The 25,914-nt window shown below is 49.8% G+C and overlaps 9 protein-coding genes across 9 annotated transcripts; 5 read left to right on the forward strand and 4 right to left on the reverse strand.

Annotated features, from left to right (window-relative positions):
• The first annotated feature begins 375 nt into the window (after positions 1-375).
• BDW43DRAFT_262721 (thiamine diphosphate-binding protein) lies at positions 376-1,935 on the forward strand. Its single transcript, XM_032040453.1, has 3 exons — positions 376-1,011; positions 1,074-1,636; positions 1,692-1,935. Exons 1-3 carry the CDS (start codon positions 458-460, stop codon positions 1,727-1,729), a joined length of 1,155 nt encoding a protein of 384 aa, XP_031904803.1. The 5' UTR covers positions 376-457; the 3' UTR covers positions 1,730-1,935.
• Positions 1,936-2,547: 612 nt separating this feature from the next.
• On the reverse strand, positions 2,548-3,946 carry BDW43DRAFT_321152 (putative alcohol dehydrogenase; the record flags this gene model as incomplete). The annotated part of the gene is made up of 5 exons (XM_032049277.1): positions 2,548-2,751; positions 2,809-3,277; positions 3,331-3,490; positions 3,559-3,686; positions 3,741-3,946. The coding sequence occupies 5 exons, from the start codon at positions 3,944-3,946 to the stop codon at positions 2,548-2,550; spliced, it is 1,167 nt and encodes a 388-aa protein (XP_031904804.1).
• A 427-nt stretch (positions 3,947-4,373) lies between these two features.
• BDW43DRAFT_321153 (transketolase family protein) lies at positions 4,374-6,604 on the forward strand (the record flags this gene model as incomplete). Its single annotated transcript, XM_032049278.1, has 3 exons — positions 4,374-4,522; positions 4,576-5,683; positions 5,735-6,604. The coding sequence occupies 3 exons, from the start codon at positions 4,374-4,376 to the stop codon at positions 6,602-6,604; spliced, it is 2,127 nt and encodes a 708-aa protein (XP_031904805.1).
• A 3,416-nt stretch (positions 6,605-10,020) lies between these two features.
• On the reverse strand, positions 10,021-11,448 carry BDW43DRAFT_296955 (putative MFS transporter; the record flags this gene model as incomplete). The annotated part of the gene is made up of 2 exons (XM_032044298.1): positions 10,021-10,410; positions 10,462-11,448. 2 exons carry the CDS (start codon positions 11,446-11,448, stop codon positions 10,021-10,023), a joined length of 1,377 nt encoding a protein of 458 aa, XP_031904806.1.
• A 703-nt stretch (positions 11,449-12,151) lies between these two features.
• Positions 12,152-13,988, forward strand: BDW43DRAFT_262729 (uncharacterized protein; the record flags this gene model as incomplete). Its single annotated transcript, XM_032040454.1, has 1 exon — positions 12,152-13,988. A coding segment is annotated over exon 1 (1,091 nt), but the record flags the coding sequence as incomplete, so codon positions are not given.
• A 132-nt stretch (positions 13,989-14,120) lies between these two features.
• On the forward strand, positions 14,121-17,171 carry pmt4 (dolichyl-phosphate-mannose-protein mannosyltransferase). Its single transcript, XM_032038440.1, has 4 exons — positions 14,121-14,352; positions 14,434-14,729; positions 14,789-16,433; positions 16,492-17,171. Exons 2-4 carry the CDS (start codon positions 14,490-14,492, stop codon positions 16,941-16,943), a joined length of 2,337 nt encoding a protein of 778 aa, XP_031904808.1. The 5' UTR covers positions 14,121-14,352; positions 14,434-14,489; the 3' UTR covers positions 16,944-17,171.
• A 4-nt stretch (positions 17,172-17,175) lies between these two features.
• On the reverse strand, positions 17,176-19,121 carry BDW43DRAFT_262734 (pirin family protein). The gene has a single exon (XM_032040455.1). The coding sequence runs from the start codon at positions 18,628-18,630 to the stop codon at positions 17,524-17,526; it is 1,107 nt and encodes a 368-aa protein (XP_031904809.1). The 5' UTR covers positions 18,631-19,121; the 3' UTR covers positions 17,176-17,523.
• An 80-nt stretch (positions 19,122-19,201) lies between these two features.
• On the forward strand, positions 19,202-21,549 carry BDW43DRAFT_262737 (PRKCSH domain-containing protein). The gene is made up of 2 exons (XM_032040456.1): positions 19,202-19,755; positions 19,829-21,549. Exons 1-2 carry the CDS (start codon positions 19,639-19,641, stop codon positions 21,254-21,256), a joined length of 1,545 nt encoding a protein of 514 aa, XP_031904810.1. The 5' UTR covers positions 19,202-19,638; the 3' UTR covers positions 21,257-21,549.
• Positions 21,550-22,734: 1,185 nt separating this feature from the next.
• On the reverse strand, positions 22,735-24,032 carry BDW43DRAFT_296960 (uncharacterized protein; the record flags this gene model as incomplete). The annotated part of the gene is made up of 4 exons (XM_032044299.1): positions 22,735-22,813; positions 22,871-23,337; positions 23,398-23,751; positions 23,988-24,032. The coding sequence occupies 4 exons, from the start codon at positions 24,030-24,032 to the stop codon at positions 22,735-22,737; spliced, it is 945 nt and encodes a 314-aa protein (XP_031904811.1).
• Positions 24,033-25,914: the final 1,882 nt, after the last annotated feature.

The raw sequence follows: 25,914 nt of genomic DNA on the forward strand, positions 1-25,914 counted from the left end.
ACACGCCCGGTCCTAAGAGTGATATTTTGAAAAATAAATAGATAAATTGCAGGGGAAAGGGAGACAGAAACCCAGTTAAGAGGAATCGACAGTCAAAGGGTTCACTGTTGAACACTAATAGTCTTCAAATAGATGAAGCACTACAAAAAAAATAGGAAGTAAAGTAAACTACACTCGAATCTTCCTTGTCGGCCTGGCAAAGGGTATAATTTTCAAGGTCCAGGGAAAAAGACAGTTATTGGGTGTAACCCTCAGGGCCCAGGCACCGAGGCCAACCATCTCGGTTATCCACGGAGCAACCCGCGGAAGGGATCCCCGCATGATGACATTCTGGGGAAAGCGGAATGGGATATAAATCAAGGGAAGGTTCTTGGATCCCTTCGCTACCCATTACTTTGACCGACAGTCGTAAAAGGCCGCTCTCCTCTCCCCTCCCAATCCCTCCCCAACTCATAAAATGGCTCCTCTCCGCTTACCCCGACTAATACGCCCGCCGCGCCGACTATATTCGGCCGCGGCATCGCCATCTTCGCGACTCAACCTACCCATCGACTACAAATCCACTCCTCTCCTCCACCACACATCAACCACTCTATCCGAAAGCCTAGAACTCCCCGGTTCGACAACCTCGAAATCCATGAACCTCTACCAAGCCATCAATTCCGCGCTACGCACAGCCCTCGCTAAGTCGGAGAAGGTGATGCTCTTCGGCGAAGATGTCGCCTTCGGAGGAGTCTTTCGGTGCTCAATGGATTTACAAACGGAATTCGGCACGGAACGTGTCTTCAATACGCCTTTGACTGAGCAAGGGATCGTGGGATTTGCCATTGGGGCAGCAGCGCAGGGCATGAAACCGGTCGCCGAGATCCAGTTCGCCGACTATGTCTTCCCGGCCTTCGATCAGATTGTCAACGAGGCGGCGAAGTTCAGATACCGTGAGGGTGCCACGGGGGTGAATGCTGGTGGAATGGTCGTGCGGATGCCATGTGGTGCGGTTGGACATGGCGCTCTGTATGTTCCGGTTCGGTGGTTAGGTAGCTGCCGTATTGCCGTGCTAACGTTCCTCTTACCAGATATCACTCACAGTCGCCAGAGGCGCTATTCGCACATGTCCCGGGTGTGCAGGTGGTTGTTCCTCGGTCCCCGTCGCAGGCGAAGGGCCTTCTCCTGGCCTCCATCTTTGAACACAATAACCCCGTTATCTTCATGGAACCGAAATGTCTATACAGAGCGGCGGTGGAGCATGTTCCCAACGAGTACTACACAATCCCCCTCAGCAAGGCAGAGATCCTCAAGCCCGGAAATGACGTGACCCTTGTCTCTTACGGCCAGCCGCTTTATCTCTGCTCGCAAGCCATTGCCGCGGCTGAGAAGGCCCTCGGGGTTAGCGTGGAGCTGATTGACCTGCGGACTATCTACCCGTGGGATCGGCAGACGGTCCTGGACAGTGTGAAGAAGACTGGAAGAGCCATTGTCGTGCACGAGAGCATGGTAAACTATGGTGTTGGCGCCGAAGTTGCTGCGACTATCCAGGACCAGGCGTTCTTGCGGTTAGAAGCGCCCGTTAAGCGAGTCGCGGGGTGGAGTACACATACCGGGCTTCAATATGAAAAGTTCATCCTTCCAGATGTTGCACGTAAGTTGATAAGCCACAAGGCTACCCTGAATAACGATACTGATCCGATATGCAGGGATTTACGATGCCATTAAGCAGAGTATCGAATACTAAGATACTAAGTACATATGTCAACACTTCGGTTATATTGCATGGATGGTGTTAGCCTTACCACCTTTCCTTCTGTATCTAGACACGGTCCTCTCGGAATATAATAAGCCACATATCATCGCATTAGGCCAAGCAAGTCCCAAGATTCCACCCGACTAGACCAATATATGTATGTACAGCCGAATCAGATAATATCTATGTCCGGTCAATACTACACCAAATCGGATATACTCCGATTAATATGAGCCCCTGTTGTTCTTCACGACTGTAAACTAGTAATCAATATTGAACCCACCTGCAGAATCCTCAAACTACTGCTCCTTGCCCAAAACAGCCACCAATCCTGATTAGGAGAGGTGTCGTGTGTTGACCCGTGCACCGACCCCGTGACATTGCCGACCCGTATACAGGCTATGATTGGTTAACGCTTTACGAGAGCCCTTCCAGAACAGGCAAGAATAGCCACGCTCTCCGCCTTTTGAACATATGGGTTCTGTGTCCGGTGGAGATAAGGGATGGCTGCTATTCCGGCAGGTATTGTTGATCTGTTGAAGACCCTACTCGTTCAATTGGCTCTGTGGACTATGGAGGACCGCTGGGCGAATTCGGTTGGCAGCTTCAATAACCGTTGCTGAAGGAGTAGATGCTAACATATCAAGTAGAGCAATAATACGTTGCCATTGAGGAAGGGCTTATGATAAGGTTCATGTAGAATATTTGATCTAATTGAGAGCTATTTACACCACTAACATGTCTCGATGTCAAAAAGTACATACTCACCTATCCCATTTAAAGCATCAACGTCGGACCAATGTATGGAACTATAATGTGGCATCCACCTCATCCACGACCAAGACTTTAATGCTTGGATGCTGCGCATCAGCACATAACTGCAACGCCTCTTCGGCCTTTTCCAATGGGAATGTATGTGTGACCAGCTTCTTGAGATCGAGGATTCCGCCGCTCATGCAGGCAATGGCTGGCGGCCAGGTGTCGCGGTACCGGTTAATGAAACGCAAATCAATCTGTACGATCAGTGTTAGCAAATTGGAAAGAGCACAGGGGTTGTATAAGAATCATACCTCGGCCAAAGAAATATGCATGAAGGGCAAGTTATTCATCGCAGCTTTACCCACGCCGATTGCCACCACAGAACCGCCCCGTCGGGCCGTATAGAGAGCAGTGCAGACACTACTCTCCACCCCTGTGCACTCAAGTATCGTCTCTGGGGCGAAATATTCTTCATCTCCGAATAGCGATCTGATGGCCTTTGCGTTTCCTTGTGCATCTAGACACCTGTCTACCTGGTATGTGATACAGCTTGGGACGAATTCCTTGGCGAATGCCAGCCGGCTAGATTCCAAGTCCGTAATGACGATAGGATGAGCACCCGATGCTCGTGCGGCAGCTAAGGCGATTAATCCAATCGGGCCAGCGCCACAGACGACAGCACCGCGGCCGAGTTGCAGACCGGCGACTTGCATTCCGCGCATGACGACAGAGAGGGGCTCGAGGAGAGCACCTTCGGCGTAGGTGAGGTTATCCGGCAGCCTACCATACACGTTAATGAGATGAAAAGTATATAAGGTATTGGTAGGATTCACTTGTGAACCCATTTTGCAGGATGAACTTTATATCTCTGTATTGTCCCAGCGTAAGGGTAGACGCCTGCGAATTGAACATCTTCGCAAAGGTTATAACGACCGTCGTTGCAGAGGAAACAAGTTTCACAGGGAACGCCGGGCTCAACAGCTACTCTGTCGCCTATTTACTCTGTATTAATACTTGATGCAGTAGAAAGTATCAGTTGAATAGATCGGGTCAAAACGCACCAGGATTGATATGAGTGACCCCCTCGCCACATTTCAACACAACGCCCGCGGCTTCATGTCCAATGATACAGTCACCCTTGAAGATCAGTTCTCCAATCCGACCAGTTTTCCAGAAGTGAAGGTCTGACCTGTCATATTATTGTTAGCATGACTTTACTCGGGCAGAGCTATCATATGCATACCCGCAAATTCCAGTTGCTTTGATCTGAAGAAGGACTTCGCCGTGCTTTGGAGCATATATCGGGGCCTCGTCAGATTTGAGTTTGTGATCTGCCGTGACTTGAAGAGAAGGGTTCGGAAAAGCAGCGACAATAGTCTCTGTAGGATGTCTGGCTGAGATTGTCGTTGTGGGGGGGTTGAGATTGGAATCGAGGAAGGAGGGTGCCATGATGGACTATAATTAGTATTGTCTGGTATTGCTTGATCTGGAGATGGAAAGCGAAAGATGGAGGGAGGCATTGTGGGGGGGGGGAGCGTCACGGATGTTATACTCTGTGCCTCCATTGCCCAAACAATGGCTTACAGATATGGTGAGCATTGTGGGGTATTCTTAGGCTTTCAGGATGGAAAGTCCAACCACTGGACCATCTAGATATATCGATAACAGCTATAAAAGTGGTTCCCCGTCCATTCCCTCTTTCAGCGAAAAGTGCCTCAACTTGCCTGATTCGGAAAAAGGGCTTACCCTACCGGATAAGTATATTTAAGAAGTCACAGCGGCGGTTGAAGTTATAAATTTAAGTCCAGTCTGGTCCCCGGTCATGAATTGATTGAGAAAGTCATCAGAAATAAGGATTATAGTTAACACATTCATCATGGCTGTTGGTCCGATCGCCGTCAACGGCAGCGGAAAGTCTGCCCTCCCGCTGGTCCAACAACTGTCGAAAGACCATGAAGTCGTGTTAAAGACATTCCGTCTGCTCATTGCAGACTTGTGCCAACAATTTGGAGGAGGCCACCCTGGGTATGTCAATTAGCATGAATCAATGGCACGCGGTACTAATAAAATACCGGCAGAGGCGCCATTGGTATGGCCGCCATCGGAGTCGCTCTCTGGCGATATGTTATGCGCTATGCTCCACACACTCCGGATTACTTCAATCGCGATAGATTCGTTCTCTCCAATGGTCATACTTGCCTATTCCAGTATACGTTCCTACATCTCACCGGGTACAAGGCCATGACCTTTGACCAGCTCAAGTCTTACCACTCCGACCGTATCGACGCACTTTGCCCCGGCCACCCCGAGATTGAACATGAAGGTATTGAGGTCACAACCGGACCTCTGGGTCAGGGTGTTGCCAATGCTGTTGGATTGGCCATGGCGACCAAGAACCTGGCCGCGAAATTCAACCAGCCGGGATACGATCTTGTTTCCAACCATACTTGGTGTATGATCGGAGATGCGTGTCTGCAGGAAGGTGTTGGGTTGGAAGCTATTTCATATGCAGGTCATCTAAAGCTCAACAACCTGACTGTTATCTACGATAACAACCAAATCACCTGTGATGGATCGGTCGATCTGACGAACACCGAAGATGTTAATGCTAAGATGCGCGCCTGTGGATGGGAGGTCATCGACGTCGAGAACGGTTGCTACGATATTGAAGGTCTCGTAAAGGCCCTGGAGCAGGCTCGCGTTTCGAAAGACAAGCCAACGTTTATCAACGTCCGCACGGTAATTGGTCTCGGTAGCAATGTCGCTGGCATGGCTGCAGCCCACGGTGCTGCATTCGGAGCCCCGAATGTCGCCCAGATGAAGAAAGACAACGGCTTCAACCCGAACGAGCACTTCGTCATCGGGGAGCCCGTGCGGAAGTTCTTCGAAGACCTTCCAGCTCGCGGCGAATCATTCGTTCGGGACTGGAATGAACTCGTGAAGCAATACAGTGCTCAGTACCCCGAGCTAGGCGGAGAATTCCAACGGCGCATGAGCGGAGAACTGCCCTCCAACTGGAAGGATCTGATTCCCACCAGCTTCCCAGAGAAACCCACCGCATCGCGAGCCTCCTCAGGCTTAGTATTCAACCCTATTGCCGAAAAAATGGAGAACTTCATGGTCGGTACCGCAGACCTCTCGCCATCCGTGAACATGATCTGGCCGGGAAAGGTGGACTTCCAACACGTAAGCTAGTCCTACCTCCTACCTTGCATGCATAACATCTAACCCTCACAGCCCGGCCTACGCACAACATGCAACATCAACGGCAACTACTCCGGCCGCTACATCCACTACGGAGTGCGCGAACACGCCATGTGCGCCATCTCCAACGGCCTAGCCGCCTACGCCCCCAACACCTTCATCCCCGTCACCTCCTCCTTCTTCATGTTCTACCTCTACGCCGCGCCCGCTGTGCGCATGGGCGCCCTACAGCGCCTCCAGATAATCCACTGCGCAACCCACGACTCCATCGGCATGGGCGAAGACGGCCCAACCCACCAACCCATCGAACTAGCCGCCTTATACCGCGCCATGCCCAACCTCCTCTACATTCGCCCCGGTGACAGCGAAGAAACAGCCGGCGCCTGGATCACCGCCCTCGAAGCCAAAAAGACATCCACTATTATCTCCACCTCCCGACACGCCTTACCCCAACTCAAACAAACCCGCCGGGACGGCGTCACCCGCGGTGCCTACGTCCTCCAGGAAGCCGAAAACGCCGCCATAACCCTCATCGGTGTCGGCGCGGAACTCTCCTTCGCGCTGGAAGTCGCCTACAAGCTCAAGGAAAGCGGTATCGTGGCGCGAGTGGTCAGTTTCCCCTGCCAGCGGTTGTTTGAGCAACAGTCTCTTGAGTATAGGCGGTCTGTTTTGCAGAGGCATAGGGGGGTTCCGGCTGTTGTTATTGAGCCTTATGCGCCGAATGGATGGGAGCGGTATGCGGATGCGGGAGTTTGTGTTAAGCGTTTCGGGCATAGTTTGCCGGGGAAGGTAGCGTATAAGTTCTTTGGGTATGGGATCGAGGAATTGACGGAGAAGGTGAAGGGGTATTTGGGGCGGGTTGAGGGGGACGAGGTTTTGCGGAGGGAGTTTGTTGAGTTATGAGTTTGGGGTCCTGATATATATAGAGGTCCTTTGAAATGAATATAGATTAATTGTTTGGCTATTTGGATATAGTAACATAGTATGACGTGTATAGAGGGGAGATATGCTGGTCACCTCTCACAAGGCTTTGCCATGTACAGAAGTTTAAAGCAAAGCCAAGTGATAGTCAGTACAGTATTTTCAGTCAGAATTTAGGTCCTTCGCAATTATCGCCAAATTCGATGTCACCATAGGTCAGCTTCCAAATATTTCAGCTCTCTGTGACCTATTTTCCAGTAAGTTTCTAGACCTTCTGACCGTTGGTGATAGAAGTATGCATAACAGGCCAAGTGTTATACAACTAGAGGACAGTCTAGAATTGACTTCGGATGATATACCATTAGCGATAGTATACTAGCTAGCTATCTGCAATAAGAAAGGGAGGGGGCGGCATGTGTGTGTCCACGTACCTCATTCCATAGACGTTCAATATCTGCACAGTGCTCATTCGTTTAGGACTGTCCATGTTTGTACGAGTTGCTGGTATTGGAACTGGGACGCTCGGCTCTCATAAAAGGGTCCAGCCCCTCACCCCTGTACTACCAGCGTGTTTCTGAGCCATTCGGAAAGAATCCTAACTGTTACATAGGTGGGGGCTATGTGTACTATCCTGGAAGTGGGGCGCTAAACGCAACCCAATTGATAGATCATTGCATCCGCCATATGTTCCTAAATTCCGAGCAAATGAGATCGTCAAGCATTTCAGCAGTTGTTCAAAAACAGCCTTCTTTATCAAAGACACTGGTTCTGCTTTTTGATTGGTGGTCTTGATGGGTACCAGGAAACACATCAAGAAGACTATAAAACCATGGCCGAGCTCCTCAAGAGCTGGGTAGAGTTTGCACCGCAAAAATGTTAACCCTGCGTATCAAGCAGAGAGTATAATGTCTTCTTCTATGCCTTTTCGTCAGGACTAAGGCTCCGCCTTCAAGATCTCAACCGGGCTGACATGATAGTTTATGTTGAAGATAGGCTGAAGGGCCTTAGCGAGGTTACAGTAAAACGTCTGGTAAACAAGATCGTAGACAGAGTGAGCGGTATCTTCCTCTGGGTGGCTCTTGTTGTGAAGTCAGTTCGAAGAAGAATTGACCATGGCTGCCCACTATCAGAACTTGAGCACGAAGTTAACACACTACCGGATGAGCTGGAGGACTGGTTTGGGTGCTTGTTCGATTCCATTCATCAAACTGCCCGTCAACCCGCATATCAAAACATTCGCGATTGTCATGAGGCTTTTCTCTTTCGTTCTCTTTCGGAGACAAGTTATTTGTCACGGAACATGACAGTATCATTACTACGTTTTGCATTCTTGAAGTTGAGCCTATCCGCATACTCGTTCCTAGAAGAGTACAACAGGGACCCAGATTTTTGTCCTCCTACCTGATTTTGCATACGTCAGGATGGATGACGGTACCATATCGAAGAGGGAAGAAGCAGCGCGCCAACGACTCATCGGTCACCGTCATGTGCTAGAGTGCAGAAGGTGCGAAACCAGTTTTTTTTAGAGGTAAGGTATGGGATAAAACTTGCATCACCTTCACGCGTCGCTCCATCCCCGAGTTTCTAAACCGCGCGCTAACTCGAGCGAAGTTGAGTGGGCACATAGAAAAGTCTCATTGCGATGAGATCATCTCACGGCTTTTCCTGGCAACGATCCGATCAGTGCATAACCAAGGTCTACGATATCTGGATACCGTGCTTCTTTTCTTGGTAGAGATGAAAAGTCTAGGCCAACCTGAACACCGACCTTACCTTTTCCGGGAAGCCCTCGAGTCGTCGTCAATCAGTAGCGTTGCCGACTCGGATACTCGCGCTATACATCAAGAAGGAAACATATGTATGGATGAGATAGAGTTCCAAATGTAGACATCTGGCGTAACCGTAGCCTATCCAGTATTACCATTGTACCTATCCATCTATTGGGGCGATTGTTCTTATGTGGTTTGGAAAATTGGGAAACAGCCAAATATAGACGATGAACGCGGTAATGTTGGCTTATCAGCAGCTTGCGTTGAAACCAAGTGGACTTCGGGTGGCCTAAGAATTTTGCAGTGCCTCCTAACACACGGCTCGTCGCCTCAAGCTCTGATACATTCCGCAGGTTTATATCACCATCCAAAGCCTATAACTTCTTGGGAACGTTCTTTCTTGAAGACTATTTAAACGCCATTTCCCCAGCACTGTATTGAAGATGTTTCCAAAACAGTTACATTGTTTTTGAGACCTGAACAGAACTTTTAGGTCACTTGCATTCGAGGTCAATATAAAGAACTGATGATGGGATTTACCTACAAATGTGGTCAACGGGTTGGGGAATTCAACGCTTACATATACACGCGTGATGAGGACACAAAAATCGCACTCAGCCGGAATATAAACATGGGCTTGAAAGATTCCATTGACTATTGGGGTTTAAGTGACGACAAGGAAATCATAAGCTTGACGGTAATATGTCCAAGGACAGAGACCTCCGATCCAGGTGATTCAACGGAAAAGACCAGTTCTGGCAAAGATTTATGTATCAAGGACCCATTGTCAATCCAAGCAAACCCAACAAATGCAGTGGCGTCGTCCCGGTACGTTCTTCTGTCTATATTGTCAACCCGATAGCTAACAATTTACAGGTTCCTGTTCTAGGTTTATCATTGTTCCCTATGCTCTGAGTTGTATTCTTGTTTTTTTGAATCCCACAAAGCCCATCCCTCTCTGTTGCCTGCACCAGACCACGGAATCCCGGACGCTTGTCGAGTATCAGACCCAAAACTACGATTCGGATAAATAGTGGGCCACCTATCTAATAGTGCCTGATAGGACTTCCACCGTGATTTCGTCGGTCTAGATCTGGGACTCGTCCAGGTCGCAGAGGAAAAGGCGGGATTTTAGGGCCTAGGGCTTTAGTTAAGTCTGCTTACCTGATCGAGTGCTGGGTATGATAGTTTGTGTGAGTAGATATCTTGAAATAGGTTCGAATACTTTTTTAGGTAAAACAAATGGCTTCAAACACGAGCTTTATATTACAATTGTTGAATGGTGGCTCGAGGAGGCGATACAATATTGTCTATATCCATTTCGACCAACCATTGAATCTATGTGGCATGCTATATTCGTGATACATACGTTTCTAATCTTCAAAATCATATCTTCGTACGTCAAATGTCATATCAATAGGTATACCGAAAGTGTGCCTAGACAAGTTAGTACTGGAGTCCTATGATGCCCTATTTTCATCTAAGGCACGGGTAGACATACTCTATTTTGTATAACCCTCTTTCCTGCCTGCTGCTGGCGATTACAGACATAGAAGGAGATAGTGAATACACCCACGATGAAAATCATGAGAATATGAGAGCTGCCTCGATTAGCCACAGCTTAGACCCTTAGACCTGACGTATCAACACGTACCCTACAGACACCCATACAGCGGTCTCATATCGCGGCGCTTCCCGTTGTCGAACAATCCAGCTGCCCGCTACGCCCCCCAGGCCATTACATGCAGATACTGCAGCGGCTGTAGTGGCACGTTTCCATTGCCCAGCGACATTATTTGCCATGAACGCATTCAGGGCCGCCCAGTTGGAGACATATGCCCCGGTAGCCAAGAATGTCCCAATGTACCGCACGGTGACGTGAGTAGAAGTGGGGAGGCCGAACATCAAGAAGCCCGCTATCAGACAAAGGGCGTTGAACGTGATCATAGGCCCGCGTAGCCGGTACGTGTCTCCAACAAATGAAGTGAAAAGAGCGGGTATAACCGACCAATAATACGGCTAGGCTAGTTAGGATACCTATATCAAAGACAGCAATAGGTATATACATACCGGCGTCGAAAGAATGATGGCAGCGTTGCTAGAAAATCCCATTCCTGATTGAAGAATGATGGGAAGAAAGTAGGCCAAGGCGGTTGAGACCAGGTTGAGAATGAAGAACATGCATGCGAATCCGTACAGTTTTGGATCTAAGAAATTCACGCCAATCCTACGCCATGAGAAGGGTTCAGGTACCACATCATCGCGATCGGCTTGAATGCGCTGTACCGCTAACTGGGCCTCCGACTCCGATAGGAAATAAAAGCTCCGATGTGCTTTTTCGGGGAAGTCAATCATCCACCAGTATGTGACGATGCCAATGACGCAGGTGACGAGTCCCTGGACCAGGAACATCCAACGCCAGCCTCTCAATCCCGCCCGGCCATCCAGGTGGTTGAGACCGTAATTGACAATCGTGCCTGTCGCCAGCACTGTGACTTCCCCTGACTGAAGAAAGGCAAATCGCAGCTGCTGCTCGCGTCTTGTATACCAGGTGCTAATGAGATAGGTCAGACCAGGATAAATTCCGGACATAGCCATGCCCAGGAGTACGCGAAGCGCAATCAGTTGTTTCCACGTTTGAACAAATGCCGTGCATAAAGTGAGCAGCCCAAAACAGAATGTAATAGATGCAAACCAAATCCGCGGGCCGACCCAGCGCACTGCCATGGTGCAGGGAAGTTGAAACACGACGGAAGTTATGGTGAAAATAAAAATCGAGACTGAATATCTCGTACCTCCAAGATCCAGATCGTTGAGCATGCTCGTTACCGAGGCTGACGAGAGAATGCCCGAATCGAGGAGATTCAGGCTACAGAGGATGCCGGCAATGGTACAAAGGCGCAAGTCCACTTTCCAGCGGAGTCTCGACTCTAATTCCTTTAGTTCTTCGGGGAGAGCTGCCGCCATGATTTCATGGCCACTCGAATGGAGCGCATTCGGAGTCAACGGCGAAGCCGGGGAGGCCATGGCTACCTCCGGAACTTTTTCTTGGATCATGATGATGATGATGCTGATGATGCTGGTCTGATCTTTTTTTTTTTTTCCCTTTGGTCTTCTTCGCTACCCCTTTTTCCTTAGACTAGTCTCACAATTGACCTTTACTGTTCCATGGTCATTCAATGCCGAAAAGGTATCAAGAAAAGAAAAGAGAAATGAGTCAATTTGGAATGGTGGTCTATCGGCAAGATTGCGCGTAGGTTATCTGCACACTAATGCAACCCTCACGGCAAGCACCCAATCGCACCTTTTACCCACTAGACGTATTGTATAACGACTCAACAAAGGTGCCGAGGTCGCTTTAAATATGTTCGCCACTTCAGCTGAAAGAAAACTTGCGTTGGCTCCTCAGGGGGGTAAAGCACGACGTGCGACTGTTAGTCCGGGAAACTAGTCCGGCGTGTCTTTTGGGTAATAATTGCAGTGAGAAACAAGAATTGGTCTATTGAATAATCGAAGACATTGTGACACGGGCAGAGGCACAGTACTATACATTCATATAATGGAAAATCCTTGCGTGAGGAATGGAAAACATGGGTCTAGAATGGGTTGTTTTGACTGCAAACACGCCAGGTCACATGGTTGGTCAGCGTGAGATAAGCATTTCAATCAATCGAACAATGGGAGAAAGTCAAAGAATCTATTATGTTATGTTATATCTCACATAGCTATATAACAATATCATGAGTAGCCAAACTATTCTTTTAGGTTTTATACCTTGAATACTTATTTCGAATATATGGATTTGCGGATAGTTTGAAATATACCCGTCGATCCGAGTCTCTTGGCTTTTTCCCTTAAAAGGGACGAAAAGGAATGTCCGAATGCTTACTCAGTTAATCTATTTCTCTAGCCTGTCAGGAACCGAATTGATGGCTGACCTGACGGAGTCACAACCCCGCAAAGAACAGAGTTGACCCACGCAATGGAAACAACCCCCTCCTTCACTTTCTTCGGGCGAAAGGGAGACCAAGCAATTCGAGACCATGCGCTCTCCTCCCCTTCCCCCGACTACTGGGCTGGCTTAACGGGATCGCTGAGGCGTGCCTGTCCTTATCTTTATAGGAGTTCCTCTCTTTCTTTCTTACATTCTTTCTTTCGTTCTCTCTTTCTCTTCATTCAAAATTTGTTGTTCACCGCCAACCCGGGGGGGGAAAAAGTGTGTTTGGCAGTAAATAAACACAGTGATTAAACCAAATTTCTCCGAAGGCTGGTCGGGCTCCCCTCTTTTCCCTCAAGTCCGAGCTCTAGACGGCTCTTTCTATCTTGGAACACCCTATCAGTCACGATGGTCGAACTCATCACCCCTCCTGAGCCTCGTACCCTCCTCCCTCCTCTACTGGCTTGCCTCCCTACGGCTTTTGTCTCGCCGCAACCCCCGCCGATCCTTCTCCCTCTCCTGTCGCCCGTGTTACGCCAGCGAGTGCAGGTACTCAGTTCCCTCCCGGCCTCTTCGACCGAATCATGGTTGCGACTGCTATGTTGGGAGTCCGGGCAAGCGGAGCGTCTTCAAACAGTGGTGGATGAGACGACCTTCGAACCGCACCCAGTCTCCGGGGAGATTGAACTGCCCGATGATATTCCCGTGGAATACAAGCGCGTTGATGAGGAGACTCTACAGTGTCGCGTCCTACTCCCCGACTACCGCTTACAGGCCGTCTATCTGTGGTGCCCCAACGACACGGAGGGTGGCGGTCCCGGGTGGCGAGTCGCAGAACTTCTCCCGCATGAAGGGAATACGGAAAATGAAGGCACCTGGTCGAGATCGATAGCGGAGGCGAATTCACACTCCAAGGAACGCTTGATGGAGGATGCGTTAAGAGCAGCGGAGAAAGAGGAGCAAGCTGCCCAAGGCGCGGAAGACGATGACGATGATTACTGGGCCCAGTATGATGCAACACCCGGCAGGACTCCATCCGCAAAGACGCCTGCTCCTGACGCACGGCAGGATGTGTCGGAAGCGTCCTACTTCTCGCAATATGCCGATGTGCAGCCTGCGATGGACAGCCATGACCCGTCTGAAGAACAACCCGACCTCGGGCCTTCCTCTCTAGCGGGAGATCTACTTGCCAACCTTCTGAAGCCCCATGCCGATAGCCAGGTTTCGGGGAATGCGCCGCATGTAAATGGTAACGGGGACACGCACATGGCATTGAGCCATCCACGGCCCTCGTCTGCCTCGTCTACCAGCTCAGAGGCAGTCGCCCGGCTCGAGTTAGAGGCAGAGAATCAGTCTGCATGCGAAGTTGGGGTCAAGCAACATATCAGCTCGAACGTCAAGAGTCTCTTCCGGTTGGCGAGAGCTACTGGGATTACTCGGGCCGAGTTTCAGTCGCTCGTGAAAACGGAACTGGAGTTGTTGAATGTGTCAGATGATGATTAGGATGTGGCAGTCTACGAAGCATTTCTTTCTTGGAGACTCACCGAGTTGATTTGTGTATAATATTGCATTCTGTCATGATGTTTGAGCGTTGGAGTGTCATTATTATGGTGCATTGGATATCCCACTGTTACTAATTTTTTTTATTCTTGCTGTTTTCTTCTGTTTTCTTCTGTTTTGGTTCTCCCGCTTTTTCTTGCGTGTCTCTAGTTTATTTTAATTTTCATTTGATCACTTTCTCAGTTTTCCTCATGGATATATGAAACCAAGACTAATGAACAAATGCCGCGTGAAACCGGAGAAGTAAATATAGAACGTGCCCCCTTTCAGCATCCAAACGGAGTGTGTAATTGCCATTGGATGGGGATAAAGTTCGGATGACCGCCTTGTTCCGTTCCGGCGTTTGTATGGGGATGAAGACACGCAATCAAGTGTTCAACTTCCTCTCCCTCTCCCCGACAACAAGCCTTTCCCTCTTTTTTTCTTCTTTCTTTATATAATGTTCTCTGCTTGATTACTTTCCTGTAGGTTATCGCATGGAGAGTAATTTGCAGCTTATATTCTTTCTGCTCTAACTAACCAATTGTTACCTATTCCCTCGGCAGTTCATTAGGTGACTTTTTTTTATCTTCAAATATCTCGCGTACTTGATTTGCTGAGAATGTCCTCATCTTCTTCGCCGTCTCTCCGAAAAAGAGGCGGAAAGAAGGAGACCACCCCTGGGCCTTCGGACGATATCTCCTCTCCTTTTCCTCCCAACCGGGGTGCAACCCCCAAGCCGCAGTCAGAATGGGATTATCGGCTGGCCATAACAATTCTGACTGTGCTGGCATTCATCACCCGGTTCTGGAACATTTCTTACCCCAATGAAGTCGTGTTTGATGAGGTGCACTTCGGAAAGGTAAGTCAGATGTACCCCGAAGAGTGGCCGAATGTTTCTCACACGCTCATGTTCTTTAGTTTGCCTCGTACTACCTGCAGCGCACGTACTTCTTCGATGTTCACCCTCCGTTCGGCAAGCTTCTCTTCGCCGCGGTGGGGTGGCTTATCGGCTATGATGGCCACTTCTTGTTTGAAAACATTGGCGATTCGTACATCGACAACAAAGTTCCCTATGTCGCTTTTCGCGCTCTCCCCGCGACCCTCGGCGCGCTGACAATCCCTATTGTTTTCTTGATTATGTGGGAGTCGGGATACTCGTTGCCCGCTTGTGTTCTGGCCGCGGGCCTTGTATTGTTTGACAATGCGCACATTGGTGAGGACAGGTTGATCCTACTGGATGCCACTCTGGTCATCACCATGGCTCTGAGCATCCTGTGCTACGTTCGCTTCTACAAGCTGCGCCACGAACCCTTTGGCCGGAAATGGTGGAAATGGCTGCTGTTGACCGGTGTGTCTATGAGCTGTGTCATCTCCACCAAGTATGTCGGTGTTTTCACTTTCGTGACCATCGGCGCCGCGGTCATGATCGACTTGTGGAATCTGTTGGATATCAGGCGTCCCACCGGCGCTCTCAGCATGGTGGAGTGGACCAAGCATTTTGTAGCCCGCGGCTTTGCCCTCATCGTGGTTCCCTTCTTCTTTTATCTGTTCTGGTTCCAGGTCCACTTTGCCATCCTGACCCGCTCCGGGCCCGGTGACGACTTCATGACCCCCGAATTCCAGGAAACCCTAAGCGACAACGCCCTCGCGGCCGAAGCGATCGGAATCCAATATTATGACGCGATCACTATTCGCCATAAGGATACTAAGGTCTTCCTGCACAGCCACTGGGAGACGTATCCCCTCCGCTATGACGATGGGCGTATTTCCAGTCAGGGCCAACAGGTGACGGGCTACCCTTTCAATGACACCAACAACCAATGGCAGATCCTTCCCACAGTACCGCTAGAGGACAACGATGGCGAGGGCCACAGTGTGCGCAATGGTGATCTTGTCCAGCTTCTGCACTTGGGTACTGACTCGATTCTCCTAACCCATGACGTTGCATCCCCCTACTACCCGACCAACCAAGAGTTCACGACGGTGACCAAGGATGTGGCCGCTGGTGAGCGTCGCAACGAGACCCTGTTTGAAATCAGGATTGAGAATGGCAAGGCAAATCAGGAATTCAAGACTCTGTCGAGCCACTTCAAACTGATCCATTATCCCACCCGAGTGGCCATGTGGACTCACACGACTCCTTTGCCTGAGTGGGGCTTCAAGCAAGCCGAGATCAACGGTAACAAGAACGTGCTTCAGGCCAGCAATCTGTGGTTTGCCGAATCGATCGAGTCGTTAGAGGAAGACAGCCCTCGCAGGCAGAAGGAAGAGCGCCAAGTCAAGCATCTGCCGTTCCTTCGGAAGTATCTGGAGCTCCAACGGGCCATGTTCTTCCACAACAATGCTTTGACTAGCAGCCACCCGTACGCGAGCGAACCCTTCCAGTGGCCCTTCCTCCTGCGCGGCGTCAGTTTCTGGACCAAGAACGATACTCGCGAGCAGATCTATTTCCTAGGTAACCCAATCGGTTGGTGGATTGCTAGTAGTCTGTTGGCTGTTTTCGCTGGTGTGATCGGTGCCGACCAACTTTCTCTCCGGCGTGGTGTTGATGCCGTTGAAGAAAGTAAGTAAATCTGCAGCCCAGCAAATCCCCATGTGAAAGCTAACAGAACCTACACTAGTTTGGGGACTTGGCGCCCGTTCCCGTCTGTACAACAGCACCGGCTTCCTGTTCCTCTGCTGGGGAGCCCACTACTTCCCCTTCTGGTTGATGGGCCGTCAGCGGTTCTTGCATCACTACCTACCCGCTCATCTTGCCTCCTGCCTAGTAACGGGCGCTCTGATTGAGTTCATTTTTAACCTTCAGCCGGTCCCCGCGCTGAGACCCGTTGATAGCGACGCTGATCCGTCGGGCAAGTCTAAGGCTGCCGGTCCCCGTCATTTTGTCACGGCCAAGGAGCGGATGAGCCGTAAGTCGCTTGTTGCCGGCTGGATCGCCACCCTTTCTATCCTGACTGTTACCGTCTGGGGGTTCTGGTTCTATGCCCCCTTGACGTACGGTACCCCAGGCCTAGACGTTGCGGGCGTAAACGCACGTAGATGGCTAGGCTATGACCTCCACTTCGCCAAATAAGCGACGTTTACTCCCTGGCATGTCACCAGTATCTGGCAGAATGTCAGCCTCCTGAAGCCGAGTACCCATGTGTACCCCATATGGCATACCCATGTTATGTAAGATAGTGAATGAGAGCTGTTGAATCACGATGATTTGTAAGCTTCGCATGGGCCATGAGCAGAAGTGACCCGAGGCCAACGCGGTTACGTTGTGGAAGCGGTACTCTTTTGGGGGCTCGTTCGAGTCTGTATTTTTTTTTTTTTTTTTCTTTACAGGGGCCGGAACCATTCTCTTTCCTCTTTTAATCTCGCATCTCCTAGACTTGTTTATTCTTTTTGGCTTGTGCACCAGTGATATCAATTCAAATCTATGTTATGAATCGAAAAAACTCATCCCGTTATGTCTACCGATTTCTTTCGCACAGCCTCCTCGAAACGGTGGAGATATCATCAAACATTATTAAGCTTCTATTGGAATTGGACTTCTTAAAACACCGTATCCATGCACAACATTTTCAATGTTTACAGCAGATAACAAATAAACGCCACATTGAGTATCGTCATACAGTACAGAAAACTCTCATCAAACCCATGATAATCTAGAACGCCATTCGCTTGCCGATCTCACTCTCCCATCCACGAACTCTCTCGAACCCATTGGATGCGGTCTGATAGTCCACCATAGCCTGGTACACCTCCTCCTGGCTGGTCAACACAAACGGACCATACTGCACGACCTTCTGGTCCAAGGGCTGACCGGCCACCAGAATAAACCGCGACTCCGACTCCGCATTATCCGGCACCGAAGCCTCCACGTAATCTCCGCCTTGCTCAAGAACCACATTATGGAACTCCTTGACTACCTTGGTCGCATCATTCGAACCGAACACCGTATTCCCGGAAAGGGTATACGCAAAAGCATTCCACCCCTTAGGCAGCGGCTGCGCAATACGCCCGCCGGGCTGAATCGTGACATCAAGCAACCAGACGGGCGTGTAGGCGAGATCACGTACTGAATCAACCCCATGCGACTGCCCGGAGATAACCTTGACCGTCACGCGACCATCATCCACAGTCGCAACGGGAATCTCCGTCGCGCGCAGATCCCGGTAGCGCGGCTCGCACATCTTGAGATGCTTCGGGAGATCGACCCACAACTGCATGCCGACGTTGGGGCTACCGTCGGGATTCTCGTGCGGCATCTCGGCGTGCATGATTCCGCGACCGGCGGTCATGAATTGCAAATCGCCGGGTCCAATAGTGCCCTTATTGCCGGCGAAATCTTCATGGTCGACCCCGCCAGACAGGAGGTAGGTAATGGTCTCTTGGCCGCGGTGGGGGTGGTCGGGGAAGCCGGCGCCTTTACCGACGGTGAAGTGGTCGAGCATGAGGAACGGGCTGAAATTGCGGAGCTTGGGGGTGCCAATTGAGCGGCGGACTCGGGCCCCGGCGCCTTCGGCTTGTTCGATGGCTAGGAATACTTGGCGGATTGCGCGAGGAACAGCCATTTTATTGGTTGGGAGTGTTATAGTGACTGGGAAGGAGTCTGCGTTGTTTTGTTCTGGAAGAATTGGGGTGGTTGTGGTGCTGTTTCGTCGGGTGGACACTTTCTGTTGTATATGGAACACTAGCGCTTTAAGATGGCTAGAATATAGCGATAGGATGATTGCAGTGATTGCGATTGAAAACGACAGAAGGAGTCTCATCGGCGCTGGGGGGGGGATATTTATACTGGCTTGATGATGAACGAGAACTTGTAGAAAAAACTGGAGCCATTAGAACACGACAGTTTAGTCAAGTCTTATAATCGGCTGATAAGCATCTCAATATTGGCATCTTTGCAGTAGATCAACGATGAGATGGAGCTTACAAAGATCCCGGTCAGCAGGCGCTAAGCCTCTTCGGGTCTTGCATCATGGATTTCCAATCGCTTAGTGACTTGTTGCTTATCTCTCATTGGCTCTTCCCTCACAGTACCCCCCCACAGGTTCATTCCTCAGGTGTCCGCTGTAGTATACATCCTACTAGTACCGTGGTTTTAGGTAATGCTAAGTCATGGCTGAGTTTTTGGCCACTGAAACTCTTATGACTATTGTACGAGCCTCATGTTTGAAACCAGTTCAATGGAGTGAGTTCTAGATGCTGTTCGAATATCCGCATTTGTTTTGGCCGGTGGTCTAGGACATGGATTATTTATCCGGCGTGCATTGAGTATATACCTGGCGCCATACCGGTCGGCCGCAGGTACTCAGGATCGTAGAGGTCAAGCTCCGTTAAAGCCATTGAAATATGAAGTCATTCGATCAATGTTAACATAAGAGTTACAGTGTATACGTACAACCTTAAAATTCCATTGTGAGACTTGGTTTATTCCCTTCTGGCTCTAGTCCAGGGCACGTGGTGATAAGACGGGAACTCCAACTCAACGCAACTTAACTAGATGTTCTTCACAACTGTCATGTTGCTTTGCGTTCAACCGCCGCGAGGGCTTTCCCTCCAGCATCTTGATCTTCCAGTAGAGTACCGTCATGACCAATTGAATCATCAGTCCTTTCTCTGTCCATACTCCAAACAATAAATTTGTGTTTTTCAAACCCCTTGGCTCTCCAATCCCCGTCCCGAGTTCTCTCATCAGGCCAGATCGTCGCAACCCCATAACACACCCCAGCCAACCAACACCATCATACCGACATTTACCGACACACATCGCGACCATGGCTCAGCGTAACCGCATCGTGGCGTCTCTGCTCACATTAGCGTGGGCGACTTCTACAGCACTAGCCGCCAAGAAAGTCTTCAATATCCACGATGACCTTCTCGCCTTTCCCCAAGTACATCTCCCTCTCCCTTGTACTACTAGTGGGCCTACAACCCAGTCAAATCGCTAACAAAACCACTCCATAGTACCAAGTCCTATTCCCAGACGAATATTTCCTCGACACCCACGCAAAAGAACTCCTCCACACACAAGCCAACCCCCAAATAATCAACCACCACGACGGAAACTCCCTCCAAAAGTCACAAATCCCCCTGAAAGACCGCAGCGCCGAGTTCCAGAATCCCAGTCCTCAACCGAATGGCGAGCCCCCGCTCACATACGAGGAGCTAATTCTGCAAGGCCGGCGCTTCCTCTGCCAAATCCCACAAGTGGAGATCGATGACCGGGGCAACAACGGAACAAAGGAATCTGACGAAGCGGAGGAGAAGCAGGAGCTAGCTCGCGCGACGGATCGCGGCCTAGAACTTCTAAGCGAGATGGAGGGGAAATGCATGTACTATATCTCCGGATGGTGGTCGTACTCATTCTGCTACAAGAAGCAGATTAAGCAGTTCCATGCGTTGCCTTCGGGGAGTGGGATTCCAAATTATCCGCCCATGGAGGATCCGACAACGCATTCGTTTATCCTGGGTCGGTTTCCCCGCGGTGCGGATGAGGAGGAGGGGGAGGATGAGAGGAAGAAGGCGTCGGCGGCGGCGGCGGCGACGACGGACGTGGCGGAGCTGCAGACCAGTGGAGGGTCGCGGTATCTGGTGCAGCGATTGGAGGGTGGGACGAGGTGTGATTTGACGGGGAAGCCTCGGAAGATTGAGGTGCAGTTTCATTGTCATCCTCAGTCGACGGATCGCATCGGGTGGATTAAGGAACTTACCACTTGCTCTTATTTGATGGTCATTTATACGCCGCGTCTGTGTAATGATGTTGCTTTTCTGCCGCCCCAGCAAGAGGAGGTGCATTCGATTGAATGTCGTGAGGTTCTTGCTGCGGATCAGGTTCCTGACTGGGAGGCTATGCGGAACCATCACCTGGCGCAGAGACTGGTTGAATCGGCGACCACGATTTCTGAGTACCCCATTGTCGGCGACATTGAGGTTGGCGCCAAGAAGCTGGTAGGCACTGAAGGCAAGGAGATTGAGAAAGGACGTGTGGCATCCGCTGGAGAAGAGAAGGTGGAGGTGGTGGCCAAACGCGAGAACGGCGAAGTTCTCCAGTTGCCCCAAGCCGAGCTAGAGAAACTGGGCCTTGACCCGGAGAAGATTGAGACGTTGAAGATCCGACTTGAAGAGCTCGCTCAGGGCAAGGACTGGACGTTGGAACATGTCACGGCTAATGGAGAGCGCGGGTTGAGAGGCATCGTGGACACCGACGAAGAAGAGGAAGAAGAAGCCAACGCCGAGGCGGAGTCGGCTGAGACAAAGGATGCTCCGGAAGAACCGCAGAAGAAGAATCCAACCAAGGAAGTCCCGGAGAGTCAGCCGAAGGACGAGCCAGAGCAACCGCTGGTTGAGGACGAGGAAGAGGGCAGCGAAGAAATCTTTAAAGACGAACTGTAACTACTTCAATCTAGACTACGTGATTATGTCTTCAGGGATCTGTAAATGTAGTTCTTTTAGCAGGCCGTGATTGGCTATCGGCATTTCGTGTCAGTCAATTTTGAGATACCTCCAATACCATATATGCACAATCCAAGCATTTGCATCTATCCATATCTCTATCTCAGCAACCTATACCTAGCATGCATATTGAGTAACACCAAGCAGTACCGACTAGTACTCAACTACTATCCAAATCTACAACCGAGTATCTCATCATCATATCCAAACAACCAGAAGACGCTCAAGCCCCTTTAACCAAAGCCAAAAACCGCTTTTGCAGCGATACATACCGACATCCCTCAAAATCAACTCCAATCTCAGTCAACTAATAAACCGTCCTCCCCCTCACAAGACAAACCGCATCATCCACATCCTCCCCAATCAACAAACTAAACCCCATCAGCACTTCAAAACCCAAACAAAAGAGAAGAAAAAGAAACTCACCTCCCATACCGCCCCAACCCCGAACGTCTCGGATACCCCTGCCTCCACTCCCAATCATCAATCATTGGCGGCACACCACCCAGCTGAGATATAATGCTGAGAAAGCTCCTGGCTATTTCCCTCGCGGGATTGCGTGCGGGGACGGGCTGTGCTGTGATTTCTGCCTCTTTAGAGATTTCAGTCGCTAGGTTGGTCTGCGGGTTTTTGGTAAAGCGGTTCAGGAGGGATCTGAGAGTCATTTTGATTGTGAACTTGTATACGATGGCTTTGGGTAGTTAGGTTGGTTTGGTTTGCTATTAGGTGTGTTGGGTTTGGTTCAGGTGGGGGTTACCTAGTATTCGGTGGTGGGGGGAGTATAGGATGCAAGGGGGGGGGAGGGAAATTTCGTAGGCGGCGGGTGGTGCAGGCTGTGGAACTGTTATGACGGTGTTTGGTGTTTAGTGGTGTGATGGGAGCTGTGGATGGTTGGGGTGAGGCGTTTGTGTGACTCTATTCTGTATTGTTTGGGTTGCGGTTCTTTTTGATGGGCCTTTAGGAGGCTGTATGGGTTTGGGTATTTGGGGTGGGAGGTTTGGCTTAAGAGGTTATCGGCAGGATATCATGGTTATGGTAGGGGTCTATAGATAATTGTTTAGGGTTACTGGTTGGTTTACGGAACTTGTTGTACAGATATAGATGGAGGTCATGGTGTCGCTCGCTTCACGGGTTATGCCAAGTATAGGAGATTGACTACGTATATTCTATTCAATATGGATGATAGCTTGCAGAACTTTGTTACAGACGGTAGTAATATATGCATGTAGGATGATTCAACTTGAATGTGCATGAGTCACTTGACTAGGTGATATCACAGATATGCCGAAGAAAGATGCAGAGTTGCAAAGTAGACACGCCAAGAAGAAGGAAAGAGGCGAACGACCCATGACACCTTCTACAAGCTTCAAGGCGTTTCTCTCTTGTATTTCTCTAGGATCTCGCGTGCCCCAGCAAAATCAAATTTGGCCCAAGGTCTCCTCCCAAAGCGCATCCATGGTAGGCTGTCCTTCTAGAAGATAGGCGAGTCTAGTAAATCTGCATGGGAGCTGTTGAGTTAGCAATGTTCGTACGTAAAGCCACGGCTACACTTACGGGTGTGTCTCCCAGTCCATCAAGAAACATCCGTGGGATTCGTTCCCCTTCACCACTGCAGCGTCGACATACGCCCATACTCCGTTCTCGGGTCTACGTCCAGCTAGCGCCTTGACGGTATTCAAAAATACAGCGGCGAAGCCCCTGGCGCCTCTATGCAACTCAGAGCCCTTACGCATTCCTCGTTCAGCCAGATTGACAATCACATCGTCGGAGTTCAGATACTCGAGCATCTGGACGAAGAACAAGTGTCCTAGCATCTTAGACGAGAAGTGTCGCTCGACTGAATTCCACGGCTGGACATTGACATCGTCGAAAGATGCCAGCAACGGCCGCTTATCCCGGTTGGGCAGCTTCGCAACCAGAGCTGTCCCAGAGCTCACGATCGTAAGGCGGCCCCGGTTACCACGGGGCGCCTTGTTCTTGCATATGGGAAGCATGAGGATTGCCAAGAGAAATGTTGAAAGCTAATTTACCAGAATGACCCGCTCATGGCCCGTGGAACAGAGACCGAAGGCTTCCTGGACAACACCTGCGTTGAGAATCGCGACGTCGAGTTGTGGGAGGTTGTTATCGACCCGTCGGCAAAAGGCCCGAATGGTCGAATACGAGACTATCTCGAGCGACCATATGAGTATTTTTGCGGTGGGATAGTCGGCGCGTAGCTTGCTGGCGGCACATTCGCCTTCTTCTGGTGACCGCACTGTGAGAATAAGATGTGAGAGCTTCAGGGAAAGCGGATGGGATGCACAGTGATATGCTAATCCTGTGATACCGCCGGTGACGATTGCAACTTGACCCGACAGATCAGTTTTGGCTGGCGCTCGACGGGGCTTAGTGTAAAATTGAGACTTTATGAAGGCGTGAACGAAGCAACGAAGCTAGTGCTTGCCGCATGGCCTAAGTGCATCGACTTCGAAGCCATGTTGAAATTTCAGTATCAGACAGCAGTAAAGCGGTTAGTGCGACTTTGTTAATTGCCTCAAGGAAAAGATTTGGCAGTGTCAGTTAGTACAACTTGTAGAAGCGCAACCTCTTCTATATATATTTCACCTTTCCTATTCACCATCCGGAAAAATTTGTAGAACCTGCCATAGTAAAAACCCTGCAGGCTAACCAAGACAAGCATATATTCATTTCTTGGCTCAGTAACTCTGGCCATGACTTCCTACCCGCGTAAGAAACCGCGACGTCAAAGTGTAGGTACTAGTAAGACCAAAGGAGTACATACATGCTAGCAAACGACGTTTTCCCCAAATTGACTATTAATGGAGTCTTGGCACTAGGTTTAGCGTCACCACGTGGGTCTGGAATATACAAGTCCTTATCTCCGGGACTATGTATGGAGACCGAGGTCTTGTTAACTGTTAGATTGCCGTCCTCTACAGTTATGAGACTTGAGCTGCACCACTCAGCATGAGTGGAACCAAGGGGATGTCAATTGGGAAAGCAGCTTAGTGCTTTAGGCCTTCCTATCACGATCCCTTTATCGTGATTACTAGCAAGGATAGCATGAAGCCAGAAGGAAGCGCTCGAAGATTCATCCACCATCATGTCATGAGGGGCAAAAAACTGTAAGCGGGTCACCTTGCAATTGCCAGCACTCGAGTCATGGATCAGTAGGGACTATGAACCTTCTAATTCGCAGCTAGCCGCGACACCTGTGGTGCCGCTTCAAGGCCCCTTGGAGACCACTTTGGGTCTTCAGGTAAATGGATCGATTCCCTCTCCGATGAGATTCGCGGTGGAGATTGAGGCTTGTACGCTGCGGTTTACCAATGATTATGGGAACACCTGGTCCTCTTCCCTCGGCCACAACTGCTGATATGACACAGTCGTCACCGTTATGGCGAAGGCAATGCAACCCATTGGATGTTGCATCGATCTCAACAAAGTCGAGCAGCACTGCTTTACAGACCTGACCTACGATCCTCCGTATGTTCAAGCCGTCTTATATACTGCACAGACCTACTTTGACATTTTCAAAAGCCCCACAGCGGGGTCCATAGCTCTGATGCATATAAACAAGACTATCATTCTATTACTGCAGAGTCGACAATATTCACAGTGGTTGCTCTGGCCCTGGTCTCGGAGGCTTTTAACGATCTAGTGGCGGTTGAAAAGCACCTTCACGGTTTGTATCAATTAGTCAAGCTCCGTAGTGGTATAACGGCACTCGGTTAGAAGCGCTCGCTTCAAATCAAACGCTGCAGGTTCGTTTAGGTGTGGCGTAAGATGTGTGTACCTTCTGCTTACTGTGATATTTCGCAACAGAATCGATCTAGATTTCTCCCTTCAAGACTGGCTCCACGCCCATGTTCTTTGACGAGGGTAGCGTTTTATGGAAAGCATATCTTGTTGATTCTAAGGAGGCATCTGCTATAACCCCGGTGCATACTACCTGTGATTACGCCGATACTAGACTGGCGAACGTGTGACTTGACCTCCGTGAGTGCGCGAAAGCGATCAATCTTCCACTCCAAACCCACCGCAAGCTTTCGCCAGAACTCTTTCAAGAAGGGTTTGATCTCGGTGCAGTATCGGCTACAACACTTGGCTTACGATAGTCACGATGCACACGAAATCCTAAGGCTCGCCATGATCTCCCTTCCAACAACTATATTCCAGGTATTCCAGTGCATTACCCTTACTTGGCTGAACAGTTCAAGGAAGCCCTGCAGTCGCTCGAGCCACGCGACAATGACGAATGCAGATGTTGACTCTCTAGTTCATTTTTGTTGGCAAGGTTTCAGTGCCGAATACCCCAGACAATTCTTCCTGGCTGAATTCATAACTGCGCATGACAAGCCAAGCCCTAGAACTTTGGAAACTGGGCTGAGGCCAGACCAATTCCGAAGAAATTCATGAGTCAAAGTGGTGCATGATAAGGCTGGGAAGCAGTTTTCGACGAATTGAGGGGGGGGTATTTGATTTCGTTTCCACCCCGTTAAATGATCTTCAAGTTATACACAATAAAAGGTAGTGGTAGAGTACTAGTAGGCATGGAGATGCACACTAATAAAGGGAAGTGATAAGGAAAATGA

This window comes from Aspergillus alliaceus (genome assembly GCF_009176365.1).
Source record: "Aspergillus alliaceus strain CBS 536.65 unplaced genomic scaffold BDW43scaffold_4, whole genome shotgun sequence".
Taxonomy (NCBI): domain Eukaryota; kingdom Fungi; phylum Ascomycota; class Eurotiomycetes; order Eurotiales; family Aspergillaceae; genus Aspergillus; species Aspergillus alliaceus.

Coding starts and splice junctions, on each gene's coding strand:
- BDW43DRAFT_262737 (XM_032040456.1), top strand. CDS start 19,639: ATGGCTCAGCGTAACCGCATCGTGGCGTCTCTGCTCACATTAGCGTGG. Junction 19,756..19,828: donor ACCTTCTCGCCTTTCCCCAA/GTACATCTCCCT, acceptor ACCACTCCATAG/TACCAAGTCCTATTCCCAGA.
- pmt4 (XM_032038440.1), top strand. CDS start 14,490: ATGTCCTCATCTTCTTCGCCGTCTCTCCGAAAAAGAGGCGGAAAGAAG. Junction 14,730..14,788: donor ATGAGGTGCACTTCGGAAAG/GTAAGTCAGATG, acceptor CATGTTCTTTAG/TTTGCCTCGTACTACCTGCA. Junction 16,434..16,491: donor TGTTGATGCCGTTGAAGAAA/GTAAGTAAATCT, acceptor AACCTACACTAG/TTTGGGGACTTGGCGCCCGT.
- BDW43DRAFT_262734 (XM_032040455.1), bottom strand. CDS start 18,630: ATGAGACTCCTTCTGTCGTTTTCAATCGCAATCACTGCAATCATCCTA.
- BDW43DRAFT_262721 (XM_032040453.1), top strand. CDS start 458: ATGGCTCCTCTCCGCTTACCCCGACTAATACGCCCGCCGCGCCGACTA. Junction 1,012..1,073: donor GCGGTTGGACATGGCGCTCT/GTATGTTCCGGT, acceptor TCCTCTTACCAG/ATATCACTCACAGTCGCCAG. Junction 1,637..1,691: donor CATCCTTCCAGATGTTGCAC/GTAAGTTGATAA, acceptor TCCGATATGCAG/GGATTTACGATGCCATTAAG.